General features: G+C 45.0%; 1 protein-coding gene across 4 annotated transcripts; it reads right to left on the bottom strand.

Moving 5' to 3' along the window:
• Positions 1-1,889: 1,889 nt before the first annotated feature.
• Positions 1,890-21,207, bottom strand: F13B (coagulation factor XIII B chain). 4 transcript variants are annotated; one of them, XM_081010323.1, is made up of 11 exons: positions 21,082-21,207; positions 13,611-13,811; positions 11,324-11,509; positions 8,684-8,860; positions 8,354-8,530; positions 7,514-7,693; positions 5,757-5,990; positions 4,669-4,911; positions 3,469-3,651; positions 2,706-2,916; positions 1,890-2,165 (listed from the first exon to the last, which is right to left on the bottom strand). In XM_081010323.1, the coding sequence occupies exons 1-11, from the start codon at positions 21,143-21,145 to the stop codon at positions 2,162-2,164; spliced, it is 1,860 nt and encodes a 619-aa protein (XP_080866449.1). In that variant the 5' UTR covers positions 21,146-21,207; the 3' UTR covers positions 1,890-2,161. The 4 variants fall into 4 exon arrangements, with proteins under 4 accessions (XP_080866449.1, XP_080866450.1, XP_080866451.1 ...); XM_081010324.1 differs by having other exon boundaries at positions 4,669-4,875; positions 21,082-21,206; XM_081010325.1 differs by having other exon boundaries at positions 13,611-13,807; positions 21,082-21,181.
• Between the last annotated feature and the right edge of the window lie 260 nt (positions 21,208-21,467).

The raw sequence follows: 21,467 nt of genomic DNA, 5'->3' as shown, positions 1-21,467 counted from the left end.
ACATTCTTCTCCCTTGAGGGTATTACCAGCCTTTTCTGCTTTTCCAGTGTTGAAGTATCAGCAATAATGCTAGGAAGGCAAAAGAAGAAATCGACATTTTTACCAAGAGTTCGGGCAACACATGATAGTATCTGACCATCCACCATCATTATTACACAGGACAAGTGAGACTTGCAGCAAATATAGTGTGAAGTGCTTCTGGATTGTGCCAGACAGTCCCTTTCTTATTTAATCGCTTTTCTTTCCAGGATACTCCATTCCATTTCAAAAAAGTTTTCTTATCTCAACAGCCAGTTAGCCTTCTGTCACCACTGAGCATTTTCAGTCTTCATTGGGCTTCCATTGAGGTGTTCCCCACACCCATCAAAGATTTTTTGGACGTTTGCAAATCTTGAGCGTTTCCCTGAGCCTACTGGTCCATAAGGAGCCACAGCCAGTTTGCTATAAGCACACAGGATCTGATATGCCCAGTTATTATGTGGAACATTTTGTAGAAGCTTCATCAATTCATTTAGCTGTTAATTCATTTAGTGAAACAGATACGGAAGATGTGACTGTTCTGTTGGCTACAAGCACTCTACAATCTTTCTAGCACCAGGTTATGATTTATTATTTGCTCAGGGATTGTCACTCTTCTCCTCCAACTGTTGCACCTCAAACGTTTTTAGATTTGAAGGATAATACATTGTTTTCCTATATTGTATTTTTCAATGCCTGGACATTTCACTGGAATCCTTTGACTGAGGGTGGTCTGGAAGGCTTTTTAATAAATAAATATAAAAGGCTTAGTCTGCTGAAGATTTCAATAAATCTGTATTAAGTGGAATAATGACCATTTTTGAGCAGGGTTGCTTAAATGTTGATGACACATTCTCCATATGATTTTGAATGACTCCCTGCATGGAACTCTGACTGGCACAAGTCTTTGTGGGGAATAAGATAGATGAGACAGGAAGATGGAAGGAGAGGTGGAGAGATATTTTAAAATGCTAGTAGGGTTTCTTAGTGATTTCTCTATTCTGGTTCTATTACTATAAATCAAGAGTTAGAACTCTAAAGGACCATTCCTTCTCAGTCATGGCTGGGTTATTCTGAAAAGGCTATGCTTAGAGCATTCATTGTTCCTTTTCCTTTCTGGGAATAATTACAAGGCCCTCTCCAAATTTTGGAGGGTGTTTTGACTACATGGTGTTGCTGAGTCCTACTCCTTGCTGCTCCTGACAACAAATTAAAGTTAGGTCTGGAGGTGTGGGCTGCCCCAAGCTTACTGCAGTGATAGACCATGAAGACACAAGAGCCCAGTTTTTCAACTTTCCCCTATTCTGTCCTAGGCTGAAAATACTGTGAAGCCTTATTGCAAGGTGCTGTAGGAACTGCAAAATCCATCCCCTGGTCTCCAAAAAGAAAGCCAAAATCAGCAGCTCTCTGAGGCCAGATGATAAGGGAATTGACAAAACTACATCTGAAAGTTCAGGTGAGGAAATATCCTTAGCTGAGGTGTTTGTTTGTTTGTTTGTTTGTTTGTTTGTTTGTTTGTTTGTTTGCAAGGCCAGTAAGAATCTCGCAAATTCAGTTAGGCTGGCTTCTGATTCAATAATACTTTACAGGCATACTTTTCATGGAAGAAGGGAGATAAATATTTTGCTTTCCTCCTGACCTTTCCCAATGTTTAATCAAAAGAGTTCATCCCATGTTTGCTCTGCACTGCGGCAAAAACATCAAGGAAGGCCATCATGCTGCATTGACAGGCATTTCTGGGTCATTTATTGCTAAATTATATTGCTTAAAATGTGTATGATAATTATGATTAGCAGCAGCTGCATCAAATGTGGAATTTGTATCTTTGCATCAATCTAAATTGATTTTTGTTGAAATGTAAACCACTTAGATTTTTTTAATACAGTTTTTATTTATTCTCATGGTACAGAAGGTAAATTTTGAGAAAACAATTGTTACAACAATAAACAAGAAGTAACTTGTCCTGATAAAATTATAGGTGCCTTATGAACATCTCCAAATGATGTTCTAAGTTGAGATCAGCAGTTATCTCAATTAGTCTTGTGCAAATATACAGCAGATATACAAAGTTCATATTGGCAATTAGCTTGCAACATGGAAAAGAGTCCACAAGCCAACCAAACATTATTTATTCAGCTCTCTTTTACCTAAAAAAAAAAAAAACCCAAACCAAAATACCCTGAAGTCACTCAAATTAGAGACATGGTAAACAACAACAGCTATTACCAACAAAACTTGATTTGAGGCATAAAGATGCAACAGGGAGAGCCATTTTGCTCCACTAACCCTTAAGAAAAAAAGGCTAGGGAAAATCTATAAGCAGCAATTCCATCCTCACAGATAGTACTCAAGTTAGGCGCTTGAAAGATTGTATGTCTTGAATGAACCCCCAAGTTGAATCCTTTCTACAAATGAAGATCTAGCACTTCAAATACAAGGTTTCTAAGCTAACATACACTTTCCAAATATACTTTTCCAAATATAAAATAATATATATTTTCCAAATATATATTATATATTTCCAAATATATAATAAGTTTGAAATATGCATGAATGAATTTCTTCCATGCTTCACAGGTCGTTTATCATACAATCCTAAGTAGGTATACTCAAAAGTAAGTTTCACAGAGTTCGGTGGGGGCTTACTCCCAAGGCAGCGTTACACAATTGCGGCATCAATTGCTTACCCCCTAATCCGTACACATTGTGGATACAACAGTTGTCCATTCTGACACTGTGCTCTAAAATCAGATGCTGAACTTGAAGGTGAGCTGAAGTAGTACGCTTTGCACACAAATTCAACAAATTCTCCATGGAGGAAATACGGTCGATTGTCAAAACTCCATCTTAGATCCAAGTGATTCTTTGCCATCTCTTCTGCTGATAAGGTGCACGGCTCTTGGAAAATGAATGCAGTGTTAATATTCTCATAGCATGAGTTTAATTAGAAATGTTTGCTGTTTTTTATGATCTATGTACTACAACATTCATTAGAGTGGTCAGTTGTGGTTTTAGTCAACAAGAGGAATGCGGGTGGCACTGTGGTCTAAACCACTGAGCCTCTTGGGCTTGCCGATCAGAAGGTCGGCAGTTCGAATCCCCGTGACAGTGAGCTCCCATTGCTCTGTCCCAGCTCCTGCCAACCAATCAATCATGATTCTATGATTCTATGAACCCCATAGTCACCTTTGACTGGACTTAACCGTCCAGGGGTCCTTTACCTTTTACCTTTTTAGTCAACGGCAATCAATAAGTTACTTTCTGCATGCTCTCCTCCCTGAGCTATGAGCCGTCCCCTTCTATAAAGCCTTACATCAAGTAATGCTGGCTTTTCCCAGCGTTTATTAGTTGAGCAACACCAGACAGAAGCAGTGGGCAATGAATCAAGTTAATAAGGCATTTTCCAAGTTGTCACTATGCTGGGGGGGAAATAGCAACATTGCACAGTACCTATGCAAGTTGGTGGGGTAGTCCAGTGACCCATGGAACAGGACACCTTCCTCGAACCTTGCAAAAAATGGTATTCATGGCAACTATACTCTACTGATGAACCATGAGCATAGTCCGCTGTCAACAAGCCCATGACGACTCCATTTTTTATGGAAGGTGGAGAGCCACAGCTTTCGTCTGGGTCTGCAAAATGAGAGCAATGTGTTTAAACAGAAGAGAGAAAGTGACCCTAAGAAAATAGTTTGCAGGACCAATTTGTGGCGCCAGCCTTCTCTTCACAAGCCAGTTCTGAAGGAACACTCTTGGAGACATCTTGGAATGTGTGTGTCCGATTGCTGTTTGTTCCGATTCAGTGCTAAACAGCAGATTTTCCCGGGCAAAGCAGCAAAGAAAATTCCTCTCTTGGTCAGGTTTAATAAGAAACGAGGCAGAATCATATCATGGAATGTTGCCAAGCCTTTGTAGTCAAGGGCTGCACTGACCAATTGTCAACCCTCTGGGCTCTGTATGACAAAGTTGCAGTGGCCAATTTTCCTTTTTTTAAAAAAAACACGTTTAGGGGCTGGGGAGGCACAAAAACATATTGGCATCTCAGAGGAGAGGTCAGTAGAATAAATAAATACATTTTTTATTTTAAAAATAACCAATATTTTTAAAGAAAATAAAAAAATGGGAAGTGGTGTGTATGAGAGCAATCCGTATCTCTCTCTCTTTTTTAAAAAATAATTTTAGATTCATTAAAAAACACCTAACTAACTAAAATAGACAAATTTGGAGTGGCTTGGAGGATATGAAAATGTTTAGGCATCAGAATATTACAGCAGAGAACAGATGGGAACAGTCATATAGATAAATATAGACAGATACTTTGAGGGAGATTTGGGGGAGCCACAAAAAAATGTATTGTGGAGCAGACTGAGTGCTGTAGATTAGCCATCCCTGATATAATGGGAAATGCACTGAGACTTGGACTAGTGAAATCTGGATTGAAAAGCCCTTTTCAGCGAAGTTTACAGGTGCACCTTATAGAAATCACTATGTATCATACCAATCTACCACACAGGGGTTTGTTAGGAAAGAAAAACCCAGTTGTGCCATTCTGAGCTTCTCTGAGGAAGAGTGTTGTGCAAATAGGATTCAAATTGATAGAGCACAAAACTGCAGATCAAACATAATGGGTGGAATTCAATGTAGTGTTACCTTTTGAAACACATTTGGGATATTTTAATTCTCCCCGATTGCACTGCGCCAGCAACTGAGCATCGCCAATCAACGGTGGCAAAACGTATCCTGGCTTGCACACCAATTCAATAATGTCTCCGTGTAGGAAATATAATTCTTCTTCCAGGTTCCATTTCATTGCTACGTTATGATTTCTGATGTTTTCTTCATTGACCAAACATGGTTCTGCAGGGCAAAGATCAATAATCAAGTGGCTTATATCTGGAACAAAGAACAGAATAACTGACATCCAATTATTCCCTCACATAAAAGCCTACCTGACCCAGAATGTTGATACTGGGGGGGGGGGGGTATCCTGAGCTGCTAGTGAATATGATCTGCTTTTCTCATACTGTTCCACCCTAGAGACACTGACACAATCATGCCTGACTGCACGGCTTACAATAAATAAAAAGCACAGTAAGATATCAAACGTCAAAAACTTCCCTAAACAGGGTTGCCTTCAGATGTCTTCTAAAAGTCAGATAGTTGTTTATTTCCTTGACATCTGAAGGGAGGGCATTCCACAAGGTGGGCGCCACTACCGAAAAGACCCTCTGCTGGGTTCCCTGCAACCTCACTTTTCGCAGTCAGGGAATCGCTGGATCTCAGTATCTGGGCTGAATGATGCTCCTTCAGGTATACAAGGCCAAAGCTGTTTAGGGCTTTATAAGGTCAGCACCAAGGCTTTGAATTCTGCTTGGAAACGTACTGGGAGCCAATTTAGATCCTTTAAGACTGGTGTTTTATGCAGTGCTTTTTTCTGGGGGGGGGGGGCGTAGGGGTACGCATACCCCTAAACATTTTGTGAATCTTTGTATGTTTGTCCATATATTGTACACCGATTTGAACTATAAAATGGTGGTTTTCTTGTGTCAAAATGAGAGTACCTCTACTGTAAACATTTTTTTTAGAAAAAAAGCACTGGTTATATGGTCCCAGCAGCCTCTCCCAGTCACCGGTCTGGCAGCCGCTTTCGGGATTAGTTGTAGTTTCTGAGTCACCTTCAAAGGTAGCCCCACAGAGAGCACCTTGTAGTAATTTCTACATTCTCCTCCAGTACTTACTTAAACAAACTGGGGGGGTTGTCCAGTTTCCTTGGACACAGCGAATTGTGTTAGGTCCTTCTATCAGATGGAAGGGTTTACATCTGTATTCCACTACAGAACCAGTTTTGTAGCTTGCCAGTGAAGGATTGATGTTATTAAAAATAAAACTGTTTTCAACTATGGGTAGGGAACTGCAGCTCCCTTCAGTTTGTAAGCCGTGACGACCTTCTGTGCTTCCTGTCCTGCCAACATCTGAAAAATAAAAAAGGAATGGAAACAGAAGTCTTTTCATTGGCATCCATGCGTTTTATCAAATAATCATACAAATGACACTCTCAATGTCAGTTTCCTTCTGCATCTTTGCAGTTTCCACTTTGTCATGTTGAACGAGCATTAAGATTAAGTTGTGTGAGGTTCTGAGAGACAGTGGAGAAATTTCAGAATTCACCCACAACAAACTTCCTGGGTGCTGGTCAAACTCCTTGTCATGGAAAGAGGGCAATTCTGATATTTGTGAATTCCTACATGGCATTGTCTCATCTGCACCTCTTGGCCTAATGTGCTGATTGGCATTTAGCTATCCACTAGATTTTGTACTTTTTTGAATGTTAGAATGTAGCTCCTTTAGTTTTGTTGTTGTTGTTAATATATTTTTTATGTATATATAGTTTAAATTCTATCAATGTTTAATTGTTTTTCCCTATGTTTTTAGCTGTTCTTATTTTTATCTGTAAGCTTCCTTGACTCCCTGTTAGGAAAAAAGGCAGGGCATAAATAAATAAATACATAATAACAACAATAGTAATAAATTCTGGTTTATCAATAGTTCCGTAGTTCATACAGAAAGACCCTTAGCATTTGATATTCATGAATTAATTTAGCCTTTTGATAAAAATAGGCATTCTCTCAGCTGTTGATGAATGTGAAGGGTATCCAAGATATGCTTATTTAACTGGCTTGAGGGTTTTTTGGGGCCATCTGAAAACAAAACAAAACACTTTCTTATCCACAAATTGGACCTTAGGCTGGTTTGAAAAGAGAGGTGATACTGGTGGTTATTAGCTCCTTTAGTTAAGAATGCATCGAACTGTGTATTTTGAAAATGCATGTTTAAATATGCATTAAAATGTTGGGAAGATTACAGCACAAACGGAACAGAGTTACGGGTAAAAACTTGTGAGAGTGATAGGGACCCAAACAGGCATGTTTGCCAATCCCTAATAGGACTGTAAAGGCTGCTCCTTCAAGGCAAATGAGGCACAGCTGAATTGTCCTGTTTGCCCTCATCCTGCCCCCATCTGCCTGCCTTCTTCCTCACAACCCGTCATCGGGTGGGTTCTGCTTATCATTGGCTCTAGCTTCACCTGTTGTTGGTCCACTGCATAATTTAGGGCCAAGAGGAGGAGGAAGAGGAGTTTGGACTTGATATCCCGCCTTTCACTCCCCTGAAGGAGTCTCAAAGCGGCTAACATTCTCCTTTCCCTTCCTCTCCCACAACAAACACGCTGTGAGGTGAGTGAGGCTGAGGGACTTCAGAGAAGTGTGACTGGCCCAAGGTCACCCAGCAGCTGCATGTGGAGGAGCGGAGACGCGAACCCGGTTCCCCAGATTACGAGTCCACCGCTCATAACCACTACACCACACTGGCTCTCCAGAGTGTGTGCCAAGGGAGAGGCTCCAATTCTAGGTCCATTCTCAAAAGCTCTAAATTGACAACCTTCCAAAACGTAAGGATCTTTTAAATCCCCAGTGTCCGGTTTCGCAAGACAACTGACCGATGCATTTGGGAGGCGAAGTCCACCTGCCATTCTCACATCGGATTTCTTCCTCTCCTGCAATCTGAAAGGGATGCTCACACTCCAAACGCAATGTGTCTCCGTGGCGGAAGGTTCTTAAACTGGTTAGCACATTGGCGTGAGGGGGCTGAGGTGGAGGAGGACACTTGTTTCTTCTTTCTGGTTAAAAATGGGCGGAGGGGAAAGAATCAGGTTAGGTTTTATAACATCATACAATCCTTTAGAAATCCCAGAATTGTATGTTTGGAAGAGTAACTCTCCTCCCCAGTAAGAATAGCTACTTACGAGTAGCCGGGCGAAGGATTTCTCATGTCTCTAAACCACAGCTGTCAATGTTTCCCTTTTTTAAGGGAAATTCCCTTATTCCGAATAGGATTCCTCACAAGAAAGGGGAAAAGTTGACAGCTATGCTCTAAACATAGATCAGGGTAAAACAGCTTACAAAATCAGGGTTTATTTGTACACATTCCTCTTCTGTTAAATTCAGCAAATCAATAAAAGGCAGCTATCACTCCTTCTCCTCAAACAGCAAAAATGGAGAAAGGATGCCAAACCTGCTTTCAAATAGCAGAAAATTAAATTCATCCATTTTCAGAAGAATAAGCAGTTCAAAAACCAAACAACCCTGCTACATAAAGACATGTAAACATTCAAAGACTTTTCATCAGATGATTCAGCTTATTCTTCCCATTTTTCAACATATATAAAAGAAAAATAATTGGCTGTGGTACTGATATTATGGGGGGACAGAGATTAAAAGGGGGGGAGGTGCTTTGCAGAATACAGAAAACCCCTAGCTCCAATGTCATGATGAATTACCTTCACAAACTGGAGGTTCTGGGTACCAGCCAAAGTAATAGCACTGAATTAATTCTGACCCCTTTAATGAATAACCTTCCAAGCAGAAGAACTGAACCACATCTCCTTCTTCGTAGCTTCCCTTGTTGGGATCAACACCTCCGTGTTCGACAGGACTCAGTGCCGAACATCCCAATTCTAAGAAATGCAAGAATGAAAAAGAGCAAGGCTTCCATTTTCCATTTTTGAAAATGCCAGGTCCTTTGCCTGAACTTTTGCTTTAGCCCAAGCAAATGTTGTACAAGGCAAAGCCAAGACAGTCGCAGAAGAAGCGTTGGAAATTCAACATACTGGTGCATTTAGGAGTCAGGGACCAGCCTTGAGGTTCACAATGTGCTTCTTCCATTGTGTGGCCTCCCGCCGTACGATATCCGTCATCACATTCATATTTGAGCTTTTCCTTCCGGCTGAACGTTCTCTGGGCTGTGTGGTAGCGGCCATGTACCAGGTCTGGTGCTGAGCACATCTCTTAAAAACAAGAAGTGGATTGATGTCTTCAGCATGAAATGGCAGAGCCGCCAGATGGACATTGGAAATAAGAAAGGAAGCGGGGGGTGGGATAGTGAATAATTGCAGGCATACAAAATCAGAACATTTCGTGGATTTATTTTGGGTTCTTTTTTTGAGGCCATGAATGATCTGGGAGCAAAGTATAACTGGCAGGTGAGTGTGCAGACAAACAAAACAGGTGCAATATGATCTCAGCTTGGTCTCAGCTGATCTCAGATTGATTCTCAAAGCCTCCATTTGTGGCTGTAGAGGGCAAGGTGCAATCCTACTTGTGTTAGTTCATATTGGTGAACAACATAAATTTAACATCAGCTGAAAGTAAATGACTCCCAACTGGGTGGAAATGCAGTATAAAAACACATTGCCATTAGCTCCCCAAAACTGTGTGGCTAAATCAAGTAAATTTATTCGTAATTGTCAGATTGTATCATTGAAACGAACCACTCATATGCATTACGTTCCCATTCCCTCCTTGGCTCCTTTGGGAGGACCAGAGAGATATAAATCTAAACTTCCTCCTATGCATGTTTAGCCAAAACTATTGAGTTCAATGGGACTTACTGCCAAGTAAGAAAGGACTCAGCTAGACTGGTAAAGAAAAAGCGATTTATATGTGTGATATAACATTGTACCACTAGACAGTGGACGTGGAGTCCCGTTTGTCTCTACCTGTTTTCCCTGTTTAAATTTACAGCGTTTTAAACTGAAACGCTTCTTTGATGTGACTAGATCCAGCCAAAGTGTACATCGAACTACAGTCTTAAATTGTGACATTTCTGTCAATTTGTGGTCTCTTGTGTCCCCTAACCTTTGTTGCAATCACCATATGAAACAAACAAACAAAAAAGATCCCTTGCTTTTTCGGGACAGCTCCTTTTGCAAAGCGAATTCATTTGAAAGGGACTATCGCTTTTATGACCTTATCAATTTCCGTATTTTTCACACCATAGGGCGCACCTGACCATAGGGCTCACCTAGTTTTTAGAGGAGGAAAACACACACAAAAATATTCTGAATCAAATGTTGCACTAAACTATTTAAAGCAGCAAAGCGGGCGGCTCCCGTCCGCTTTGCTGCTTTAAATCGAGCCTCAGAGGAGGGTAGGAAGGGGAACCATGGCTTATCTAAGTCCAGTTAATAATGCTGAGCCTGATTTATAGCCATCGAGATTAGCCTGGCCGTCTCAGTGGAAATCTGGGGAGGCTGAGGTGGACTTTCCAGTGGTCAAAGTGTGGCTTTTCTGGGAGGTGGGGGGGGGATTCCCCCACCTCCCGCAAAACCGGCAGAAGCCGCCAGCTCTTTAAAGGGGCTGCGCGGCTTCTCCTGGCTTTTCTGGGAGGTGGGAGAAGGGACTGATGCAGCCAGTCAGTCCCTTTTCTCTCCTGGGGAAAAGCCCGCAAGAGCGCACGAAGCTTGTGTGCGGCTCTTGGGGGCTTTTCCCGCCTGCCTCCCCCCTGCATTCGCTCCATAGGACGCACACACATTTTCCCTTGCTTTTTAGGAGGGAAAAAGTGTGTCCTATGGTGCGAAAAATACGGTATATACAGCAGTGAACATGCCCCTGTTTTCTGTGCCATATTTCTAGTGGAGATTGCTATAGACACTCGCTTGGTTTTGCTGACAATGCAGGGAAAAGAGCAGGCTGGCAGCTCCCTCTACTGGCAAGCTAGCCCAGTGATGCAAAAAAAATAGTAATACTGGACACAATGATGCTGGAAAACATCCTGGTTGCCGTAAATACCCAGTTTGAGGCCCCAGCCCCCTACAAACACCACCAATTTAAGAAGCACATTTTACAAAATGTTAATTTTAAATGTCTTTCCAGTTTAGTTGTATTGCACAGGTGTAACAAGGGGGAAGCGAACCCTTTCAGATTCTTCCTTCCAGCAATTGGTCATCTAGAAAATGCCACCGCACCAGGCTGCAGTTACTTAGCTCAGATGTGCAAACAGCAGCTATTTTCCCTTCTCTCCTTGAATGGTACTGATTCCAGCTGGTCATTTATAAGAACTCTGTAACTAAGAATCAGTGCCTGGGTTTACTTTTTCTTCCCTCCTCCCTTCCAACCTCTTTTCCTTTTGTGCGATGTATTTTTTTTATTGCAAGCCTGGGCTATCAAATGACTCATCTTTGTAAGCCGTTCTGCTCCCCTCCAAGAAAATTCAAGAGCTAAAAGGCTTTTCTTGAGAATTCTGCTTCCAAAGTGTTTTGTTCTAGACTAGTTTTGTGCCCATCCACAAATTCACTTGAAATAGCCATACAAAAACAAGATTCCTTATCCAAGGTAAAAAAAAAAAAAAAATTCCCATGAAATTATCTCTGCTGGATGATCACCTAATACATCAGGTGAGAACATAGCTTTCAACCTTAGGAACAACTCTTCAGGTGGGGTGGGAGGGAAAATATTATCTAAAGCCATACCTGTTGTTTCTGTACACTGTGGCTGAGCTGACCATCCACCTTCAAGACACTGTATAGTTTTATCCCTGGGACCTCCAGGAATCTGATAACCTGAATTACAACTGTATTGCAGTCTCTCCCAGATTTTGTAGGACATTTTCATATCCGAGAAAACACCATTCTCCAAGGCGGGTTTGGTACATTTCTCTAAACAATCAGATGTGTTGAATGAAAAGATGGAGAAAGCATTAGGCGATCCCTTCATTAACACATCTAGGTGGCAGAGAATTTGTATTGATGGAAATGACTTGGAGGCACTCATCTTAACATGCCAATAGCTCCATAAGCTACAGTACCCAGCAGGACTGGCCCAATACATTTGGGCACCAGAGGTGGACCCCCAAATGGCATCATTCAAAGAAGGGGTGAGGGAAAATCTACATCAGGGACAAGGAAGGAAGAACGATTGACATTGGGATCTGCTTCCTTGGTGAACCCTGCCATCTGAGGTAGTCCCCCCCCCCTTGACCTCATGGGTGGGCCAACCCTAGTATCCAGGATGATTGGGTGCCACAAGCAGGGCATCAAATAGCATAGGAGACGAGAAGATGAAGTGTACTGTAAAAGGTAAAGGGACCCCTGACTATTTGGTCCAGTCGTAGCCGACTCTGGGGTTGCGGCGCTCATCTCGCTTTATTGGACGAGGGAGCCAGTGTTGGGATACTGCCAGGGAGATAAAGTCCATCATGGCCCCCAAGCTGTCTGCCGGACGATCCATCGATCTCCCGTAGGCACGCAGAATCAGCAATTAGCGACATGAGTTTCTAGAACATTTCTTGCCACATTCCAGAGCTCATGCACACTCTATCAGCAGATAATGCACAGCCAAAAGTTGCACTCAGGAGAGCATTATTTACAAGTTTATTCAGCGTTGATCAGAACACAGAAATTCATGACTGCCTGCTTTAGTGTCGACGACACACAGAGAGAACGAAATCAACAGAAAACATAAACATCCTGTGAACAGGAAATACGCAGACTCTGTGACTCACAGCCTGCTCCCTTTTAAGGTGGAACGGAAATAGCCTAACAGCCAGCGTACAGCTTTCGGGTCATGTGGCCAGCATGACTAAGCCACTTCTGGCGAATCAGAGCAGTGCACGGAAATGCCGTTTACCTTCCTGCCGGAGCTGTACCTATTTATCTACTTGCACTTTGACGTGCTTTCGAACTGCTAGGTGGGCAGGACCAGGGACCAAGCAACGGGAGCTCACCCCGTTGCAGGGATTCGAACCGCCGACCTTCTGATCGGCAAGCCCTAGGCTCAGTGGTTAAACCCACAGCTCCACCTGTGTCCCTCTGAAGTGCACTGTAGCTCTACTTAAAAATGTAACTTTTTTTCACCTTTGAGCACCTCTCTTCTTAGCCTTCATTTCTTCCTCCCCCCCCCCCCTTTGGCAGTAGCTAAGCAGAACAAAGCAAAAGGAGTCTCTTACCAGTTAGAAATGTTAATGATCATAGTGAGAGAACAAAGAATCCATTTCTAGGAATGAAGGTGCTCCCAATTAAGGATTCCACCCACTTCCCCCCTTGTCATTCAAGTTACTTCTGTGTCTTGCAACCTGATATCGCAACCACTGTGCTTTCTGTGCTGCCACCTTATCTGTTCTCCTTGATCTTGGGCTGAGCGGCTGAACACTTTCCAGCAAAAGGGAGTCTGTTCTCTCCCTCCCAAGTTCTTTTTCTCCTAGCTGTTCACCACCCAGTTCTTCCCAGCTTCTGCCTTCTGAACTATGCTCCTCTGCAAACCACTGCTCCAAATCTATACTGTCCTCCTGCTCCTGGGAAGATTCAGGATCCTGAGAAGGAGCAGGGGAAGGCTCTCACCATTCCTCCTCAGCACAGTCCCTGACACTATATCCAGAAATCCTTTGCAGATGTGGAGCTGAGGATTTGCACAGTGGACTTTTCCATAAGGGGATTTCAATGGAAGCTGCTACTTTGCATGCACAAAATGGTGTGTGCGCATGGAGCAACCTACCCGCCAAGACTTCCCTCTCACCAGCTGATGAGCGGAGGGTTCAAACCTGCTCTCTGCAGGGATCTGCTTTGTTGGAACATTCCCCACAGAGAACACACAGGTATGTGCATATGACATCGAGTGACATTGAGCAGATTAACACAGGTGGGAGTGGCTAGGGGGATATAGCCTTATGGGTCAAAATTGGTCCAAGAGCCATCGGTTCCCCACCTCTGCTACATGCAAAAAAATCTGTTATATTTGGAAAGGCAAATCACATTGACTTACGGTAGCATTTAGGGACTGGGGCCCAGCCTCTCATTGTGCAGTTGATCTTTCCATTTTGACTTCCACTTTCTGTGGTATAGCCAGGCAAACAGAAATAGGAAAGCTTCTCATCTTGCTTCATTGGAAAGTAATAGTTTTTAAAACTATAGTAATATGGGGCAATATTTCCATTTTTTATGCTCGGTAAGTCACAAAGCCTGCCTAGAAAAAATGTTCAGTGGGAGGTGTTAATTATTCAGCGTACAAACACACTTTAAGAAACAACCTGGAGTCAAATTCAGTTCAGGTACCCCTAACTGCAAAGTGGAGCGATCTGAAATTCAGCAGGCAGCCACTGAGAAAAGAGCCCTTTTTTGAAAGGCCCTCTCCAAGGAAGCCCACTTTATCCAATTGTTTGGTTGAAATGTGCCTATTTCAGTAGTAGTGTGGCTGTGATGGGACGATGAGCTGCTTGTGTGTAAAATCCTAGTCCCTCAGAGTTTGGTCAAGTTTGCAAACCTCTGTCTGTAACGGAGCCCCTTAAACATGGCTCCGTCAGTCGCTGGCAGATTCCGACAGTGGTTGCTTTCGGAATCGCTTCCAACATAAAAGCTCCTTAACGGAAACACGTCTTCTGGACTCTCTGCGTGACAGTTTCCGGCGAGGAGTGGGTGTCCCTACAGGAGGTCCTGAAACCTCCCCACTGTTTTCGCTGGAAGTGTCTCTGAGCCATCCCTCCAGCTCCCTTTCCCTCAGCTCAGCTCCTCTCCCCCTACTGGTTCCCTCTTCAGCTGCTGAGTCTCTCCCAACCTGTGTGAGCCCTTTCACTTCCCTTCCTTCCGATGGCAGTTCCCTGACATCCACCTCCCCTCCAGGGCCCCCTTCATCCCCTCTCGCCCCCTCCTCTACGGGCGGTGAGGAGGCAAAACCCCGGAATGAACTTCCTTCATCTTCCGATGTCCCGAACACTTCTCTCCACCTGTTGCGGTTCCTGGTCTCGAAGTACTCCTCCTCCTCAGAGTCCATCTCCCCTTCCCCTTCCGATTCCGAGAATCCTTCCAACTCCTCCTCCTCATCGGTGGTCCCAAAGTATTCCCTCCGGAACCTCTCCACAGGCTGAGGTTTCCTTGGGAACCTTTGATGGAACGTTTCTATCAATACCTCGTCATTGATATCTTCTGCCATTACCCAAGTGTTTTCTGACTCCGGTTCTCCTTCCCACGCTACCAAATACTCCACCTGATCCCCCTTCCATCTGGCGTCGAGGATTTCTGCCACATGGCTGCTGCATTCCCTTTCTTCTATGACCGGTCCCCGAGTGGCCATCCCTTCTCGTCCCCCCTCATACGGTGACAGTAACGACCTGTGAAATACTGGGTGCAGTTTCATGTGGTTGGGTAACCGGAGCCTGAAAGCCACTGGGTTGACCTGTTGAATGACCTCAAAGGGACCCAATCTCCTGGGTCTTAATTTCTTACAACCTCCTTTGAACGGCAACCCTTGGGTTGACAGCCACACCCTATCTCCCACCCTTATGGTTTCACCTTCCCTTCGGTTCTTGTCTGCCTGCCTCTTGTATTCTTCCTTCGCCCTTTCTAAGTTGAGTTGGAGCTGACGATGGATTGCTTCCATTTCTTCTACAAAATGCTCGGCTGCCGGGACACCCCATCTCTCCCCTTCTCCCCCTGGGAAAGCCCTGGGATGACACCCATAATTAGCCAAGAAGGGGCTCATCCCTGTGGACACATTCTCGGCATTGTTGTAGGCAAATTCCGCCAGCGCCAACTTTTCTACCCAGTCATTCTCTCTGTCATTGACATAACACCTCAGGTATTGCTGGAGGACCCCGTTTGCTCTTTCCGCCTGCCCGTTGGTTTCAGGGTGCCGGGCAGTCGAAAAGTTGACCTCCACCTGCAGTAAGCTCATGAGCTTCCTCCAGAACCTGGAAGTAAATTGTTTTCCTCGGTCTGAGACCACCCTCAATGGCAGCCCGTGCAACCTAAAAATGTGTTCTACAAATAACTTCGCTGTCTCTTCCGCCGTGACTGCATGCGAGCAGGCTACAAAGTGGCACATCTTTGTTAGTAGGTCTACCACCACCATGATGGCTGTTTTCCCCTTGGACTTCGGCAGATCAGTCATAAAATCTATCGACACTGCCTCCCAAGGTCGTTCTGGGGTTGGTAAGGGTTCTAATAGCCCCGCCGGTGCCCGCCTCTCCCCTTTGGCTCGCTGGCATTGCTCACACCCTCTTACATACTCCCGTACATCTTCCCTCACCTTAGGCCACCAAAATTCCCTGGTGACCAACCACATGGTTTTGTGTTGTCCAAAATGCCCCGCCGTGGGGCTGTCGTGCAACTGCTTGAGTACCCTCCCCCTTAAGTCTCCTTCAGGGATATACAGTGCCCCTTTGTAATACAAAGCTCCATTTCTTTCCTCAAAACCCCCTGGTTCCTCTCCCTCACCCCTAAGACCTCTGAGCTTATTCTGGGCGTATTCATCATTCTCTGTTTCCTCTACCAGTTCTCTTTGTCCCACCAATGCCGCCCCACACACCCAGCGGTCCTCTGGAATGACATGTCTCTCTTCGGGTGCTCCCTCCCCCTCCAAATATTCAGGTTTGCGTGAGAGAGCGTCCGCCCTAATGTTCTCTGGGCCTGGCACGTAACAAATCTCAAAGTTAAATTTGGAGAACTCCTGGGCCCATCTCACTTGCCGTTGGTTGAGCACTCGTGCCGTCCTCCAATACTCTAGGTTCTTGTGGTCAGTGCACACTTGCACCTTATGTTGTGCGCCAATTAGCAGGTGCCTCCATCTCCGGAACGCCTCATGAATGGCTAGTAGTTCTCGGTCATACACCGTGTAGTTCCTCTCGGATTTGTTCAGCTTTCGCGAAAAAAAAGCACACGGTCTCCACTCTGACTCCTCCTTCCCTGGCTGCAGAAGCACCGCCCCAATAGCTCTGTCTGATGCGTCAGTTTCCACTCTCATCGGTTTTTGTAAATCCACATGCAGGAGTTGTTGTTCCGAGGCGAAGGCCCTTTTTAGTTCCTCAAATGCTCGCTCCGCCTCCTCAGTCCAAACGAACTTCTTCTTACTGCTGAGACAGTCCGTAATGGGCGCCGTCAGGTGGGCAAAGTTTCGGATGAACTTACGATAGAAGTTCCCAAATCCTAGGAACCTCTGCACATCCTTCCTTGTTTTGGGTGTTTTCCATTCCAGCACCGCCTGGACCTTGCCGGGATCCATGGCCAATCCCTTGTCTGACAGGCGATACCCCAGGAATTCCACCTCCTTGGTATGAAACTGACACTTCTCCAGTTTCACCCACAGCTGGTTGGCTTGCAGCCTGCTCAACACTTCTCTGACGTCTCTCACATGCTGCTCCTCATTCTCAGAATACACCAACACGTCGTCTAAGAAGGCCACACAATTCTTGTAAAGCAAAGGCCCCAGGACATGGTTCATAAACGATTGAAAGCACGCGGAGCCTCCTTGTAGGCCGAAGGGCATAACTAAATATTCAAATGCCCCCAAAGGGGTGAACATGGTGGTTTTCCATTCATCCCCCTTCCTTATTCGTATCAGGTTGTACGCCCCCCTTAGGTCCAGTTTAGTAAAAATCTTTCCCTTCCTGACCCTTGTCAAAATGTCGTCAATCCTGGGCATAGGGAAAGCCACTGGTTCTGACACTGCATTTAAGGCCCTGAAGTCACACACAAGCCTCGGCTTGTTCGTGTTTTTTTTATCCACAAAAAACACTGGGCTGCCCCCCACCGCCCTGGACTCTCTGATGAACCCTCTCTTCAGGTTCTTGTCAATGAACTCTCTTAGCTCCTGCATCTCTCTGTCTGACATGGCGTACAGCTTGCCTACAGGGAGCTGTGCCCCAGGGAGTAAATTTATTTGACAGTCAAAGGGTCTATGCGGGGGTAGTTGGTCAGCTTCCCTTTCGCTGAAGACGTCGCGGAGATCTGCGTATTGTCGTGGTACCTTCACGTTCTCCGTTACTTCAGTCCCTGCTAGGGTGGCTTGGGCCCCTGCCAAACCCTTTCCCTCTTTGCAGTGTTCTAAGCAATGTGCTGAACCAAAAGAAACCACTCTCTGATGCCAGCCCACCAGCGGATCATGTAACGCTAGCCAGCTCATCCCCAATATAATGGGAGCTCCTCCCAAGGTGGCCACATTAAACGCTATCAGTTCGGTGTGCCTTGCCACCTTCATTATCATTGGGACGGTCTGCAAGCTGACTTCTCCTCCCAACAGCTCCCTGCCATCGATCGTGGTCACCTGCAGGGGGTTGCTTAAAGGGATCGTCTGTATCTGGTGTTCAGCTGCAAACTCTTTGCTCATGAAATTGCAGGAGCTGCCTGAGTCCAACAGCGCCTTTATCTTTAGAGGGTGTCCGTTTGGCAGCTCTAGCGCCACTTCTATCACTAGGGCGGGTTTAGGAGGTTCTGGCGTGGGCACTTTCACTGCTCTTTGGCCTGGCTGCTGTGCCCCGACGGTGGCAGCCAGGCGTTGGCTTTTACTTGCTTCGGTATTTCTTCCTCTCTTCCCTCCACAGCTCCTACCATCCCTTGCCATTCCTTCCTCTGGGGGCAGACTCTGGCAAAGTGACCTGGCTGTTGGCAGAGATAGCATTTCCGGGCGCCTTTTCCCTCCTTCTTTCCCCCCTCACTGGGCTTTGAAACTGCGCGCGCGCGCGCTGTTCCGATTTCCATCGGCTCTGCCGGCGGGAAAGTTGGCTCTGGAATGTCTGGAATGCGGAACTCCTTCCAACGTTCCCCCTTCCCTTCCCGCCTCTCCAATGCTCTCGCCTCCTGGCGCGCTCCTATGGTCAGCGCTGATTTGGTCAGCTGGTCCATAGACTCCGCCCTGGGCGCCCGGGAAAGTTCGTCTTTCACAGCCGAAGAAAGCCCTTCTTCAAAGAGCATTTGAATGGGTTCCGCCGATAGATCCCACCCCAATTTATGGATCAACATGGTGAACTCAGTCCAGTACTCACGGACAGATCGGCTCCCCTGTTTGCAAGCCATTAACTGTCTGCGGACCACTCCCTGTTCAATATCGCTGGAAAACATCAGATCCATGGCGCGAAAGAACTTCATCGTGTCCTTTAGGACGTCACTATTCGCTGCCATCAGGGGTCTAACCCAGTCTCTCGCCCCCTTTTCAAGATGCCCAATCACGAAAGCCACTCGTGATTCCTCGTCAGGGAATTCATCAAACTGCAGATTGAGGGCATATTGCATCTCTGTCCGAAAGCCATGATAGTCTTTGGGCTCCCCCCCAAACTTCTGCACCAATCCTGGTACCTTTCTGACGAGCTGGGTGTCTTTCCCCTTTTTGTCTGCATCCTGAGCCCTCCTCTCCTCAAGCCTCGCCGTCTGCAGCGCTAGCTGGACCTCCAACACCCGGTACCTTTCTTCCAGGCTTGGACCCGCTCCAGCTCCTGCTTCTCCGGTTCCGGCTGGGTTGCTCATGATGCCTTCTCCTGCACAAGCTGCTCACGAAGACTGTCGGAATGCTGTGATGGGACGATGAGCTGCTTGTGTGTAAAATCCTAGTCCCTCAGAGTTTGGTCAAGTTTGCAAACCTCTGTCTGTAACGGAGCCCCTTAAACATGGCTCCGTCAGTCGCTGGCAGATTCCGACAGTGGTTGCTTTCGGAATCGCTTCCAACATAAAAGCTCCTTAACGGAAACACGTCTTCTGGACTCTCTGCGTGACAGTTTCCGGCGAGGAGTGGGTGTCCCTACAGGAGGTCCTGAAACCTCCCCACTGTTTTCGCTGGAAGTGTCTCTGAGCCATCCCTCCAGCTCCCTTTCCCTCAGCTCAGCTCCTCTCCCCCTACTGGTTCCCTCTTCAGCTGCTGAGTCTCTCCCAACCTGTGTGAGCCCTTTCACTTCCCTTCCTTCCGATGGCAGTTCCCTGACAGTGGCTGACGCATTTTATTTAGATTATGCGTCCTGCATAGTCAGCTTTTTTTAATTATAATGTTTCTGGTGTTAAAAGTATCAACACCTTCCAGTCACGCAGAACGAGGGCTTTTTACAGTTAGAACTCACCAGGACTCAATTCTGGCACCTCTCAGATGGGCACCACTGCCATTCTAAGAGATGCTGGTTGGATTTTTTGAAAATCCAAGCACATACAGTGGTACCTCTGGTTACATACTTAATTTGTTCCGGAGGTCCGTTTTTAACCTGAAACTGTTCTTAACCTATTCTTAGCTAATGAGGCCTCCCGCTGCTGCCGTGCCGCCGCCGCGCAATTTCTGTTTTCATCCTGAAGCAAAGTTCTTAACCTGAGGTACTATTTCTGGGTTAGCGGAGTCTGTAACCTGAAGCATTTGCAACCTGAAGCATCTGTAACCCGAGGTACCACTGTACTCTCAACTGGATCACCCTTCAGCTGCATGCTTATTGACACTCTCATCGCAAAAAGGTTTGACTCAGAACTTTACCTTTGAGTGAAGGGAACGAGGTGTTTCTTTTTATTTGGAGTTTGCATTTATTTATTTAAAATTTTGTTTTATCTTGACAAATAACCATAAATAAGAATAAAAGTGTGCACCCCACCACCAAGACCATTCCATTGTAACTATCCAACCTCCCAAATTTTCAACACCGCTTGCAAGTTTGACCCCTTTCCACTTTAACAGTACAAATTCTACAAAAACCCTCCGTATCTCCTCAAAATCACTTCTCCTGCATATTCCGTCTTACCTTAATGGCACATGTTAATGTATCGTTAATAACTATATCCCACACCTCTTTATACCATTCTTCCATTTTATATTCTGCTTGCCCCTTCTACTTCCTAGCTATAATAATTGTGTAGCTGTCAATAAATTTGTGAGCAAGTCCATCATAGCCTGTGCACCTTCCAACCCACCGTAAATTGATAATAATGCTACCTCTGGACTTTCAGTCAGCAGGGTTTGTATTTTTGCACTTGGTGCCTGCCTCTTCAACGTTACCTTTTGTAAAACTAATCATGTTTTTTAAATAAAAAACCTTACCTTTGCAGAAGCCATGCAAAACATCTCCAGCAAGCCATCTATATGCTTGGTAATTTTCATTCAGTAATGCTCTCCACCAATTCCCCCAAAACATACATTTCAAGGTCTGGTGCTTTTGACTTCCATAGCAACAGCTAGGCTAGTTGGAAGGCAGTTGTAGCATAAAGCATTTGGAAAGCACCAACTTGGGGAAGACTGGTATACTGGAATGGTATATATGCATATATACATTGGCCCACATTATTATACGGGTAGATTTTTGTTATTTTAAATTACAAAATAGGGAAGAGAACATACAGATTTTATACTTTTTAAAGTATATTGAATCAGTTCATTTTGATTTGTGGGCATTTATTGAAACATACTAATTGCAACTACCTCTACAAAGTGAAAAAACACTTTCTAGAATACGCAAGCCAGGATTTTTTAGCATCCATAGCAAAAAAGGATTCAGTGTTTTTACCTTCTGCAAGACAGTCTCCCAATATAGCCAATGTAAATGGGAAAATCCAGTTCTTATATCCCATCTCGAGTAGTTCCTGCAAGCTTGTATTATCCCAACTGCTTGTGATTTACTCAGGACATTTAGTTACTCATTTATCAGGAAAGCCCCCCTGGTTGTTTCCAGTGTTAAAGTTTATTCTTTTAATAGAACTGTGTGTACCTATCTCTTCCCTTGGCATCTCAACAATATTCCTGCCTGATAGGCAGGTATGCATCTGGTAGAACTGGCTCAGAAACGAAAACCTGAAACCATAGGTGGCCAATGTGGACTACAACTCTCATCATGTCTGGCTGGGGTTAATGGGAGTTGGAGTCCAAGAATATCTGGAGTGCCTCAGGTTCATT

The sequence above is a fragment of the Podarcis pityusensis genome, assembly GCF_964106645.2.
Source record: "Podarcis pityusensis genome assembly, chromosome: 6".
Taxonomy (NCBI): Eukaryota; Metazoa; Chordata; class Lepidosauria; order Squamata; family Lacertidae; genus Podarcis; species Podarcis pityusensis.
The sequence above is the reverse complement of the archived record's forward strand: the minus strand, read 5'-3'. Positions and strand labels throughout refer to the sequence as shown.

Coding starts and splice junctions, on each gene's coding strand:
- F13B (XM_081010323.1), bottom strand. CDS start 21,145: ATGGGATATAAGAACTGGATTTTCCCATTTACATTGGCTATATTGGGA. Junction 8,861..11,323: donor ACAGTGTACAGAAACAACAG/GTATGGCTTTAG, acceptor CTTGTTTTTAAG/AGATGTGCTCAGCACCAGAC. Junction 8,531..8,683: donor CCTGACTCCTAAATGCACCA/GTATGTTGAATT, acceptor TGCATTTCTTAG/AATTGGGATGTTCGGCACTG.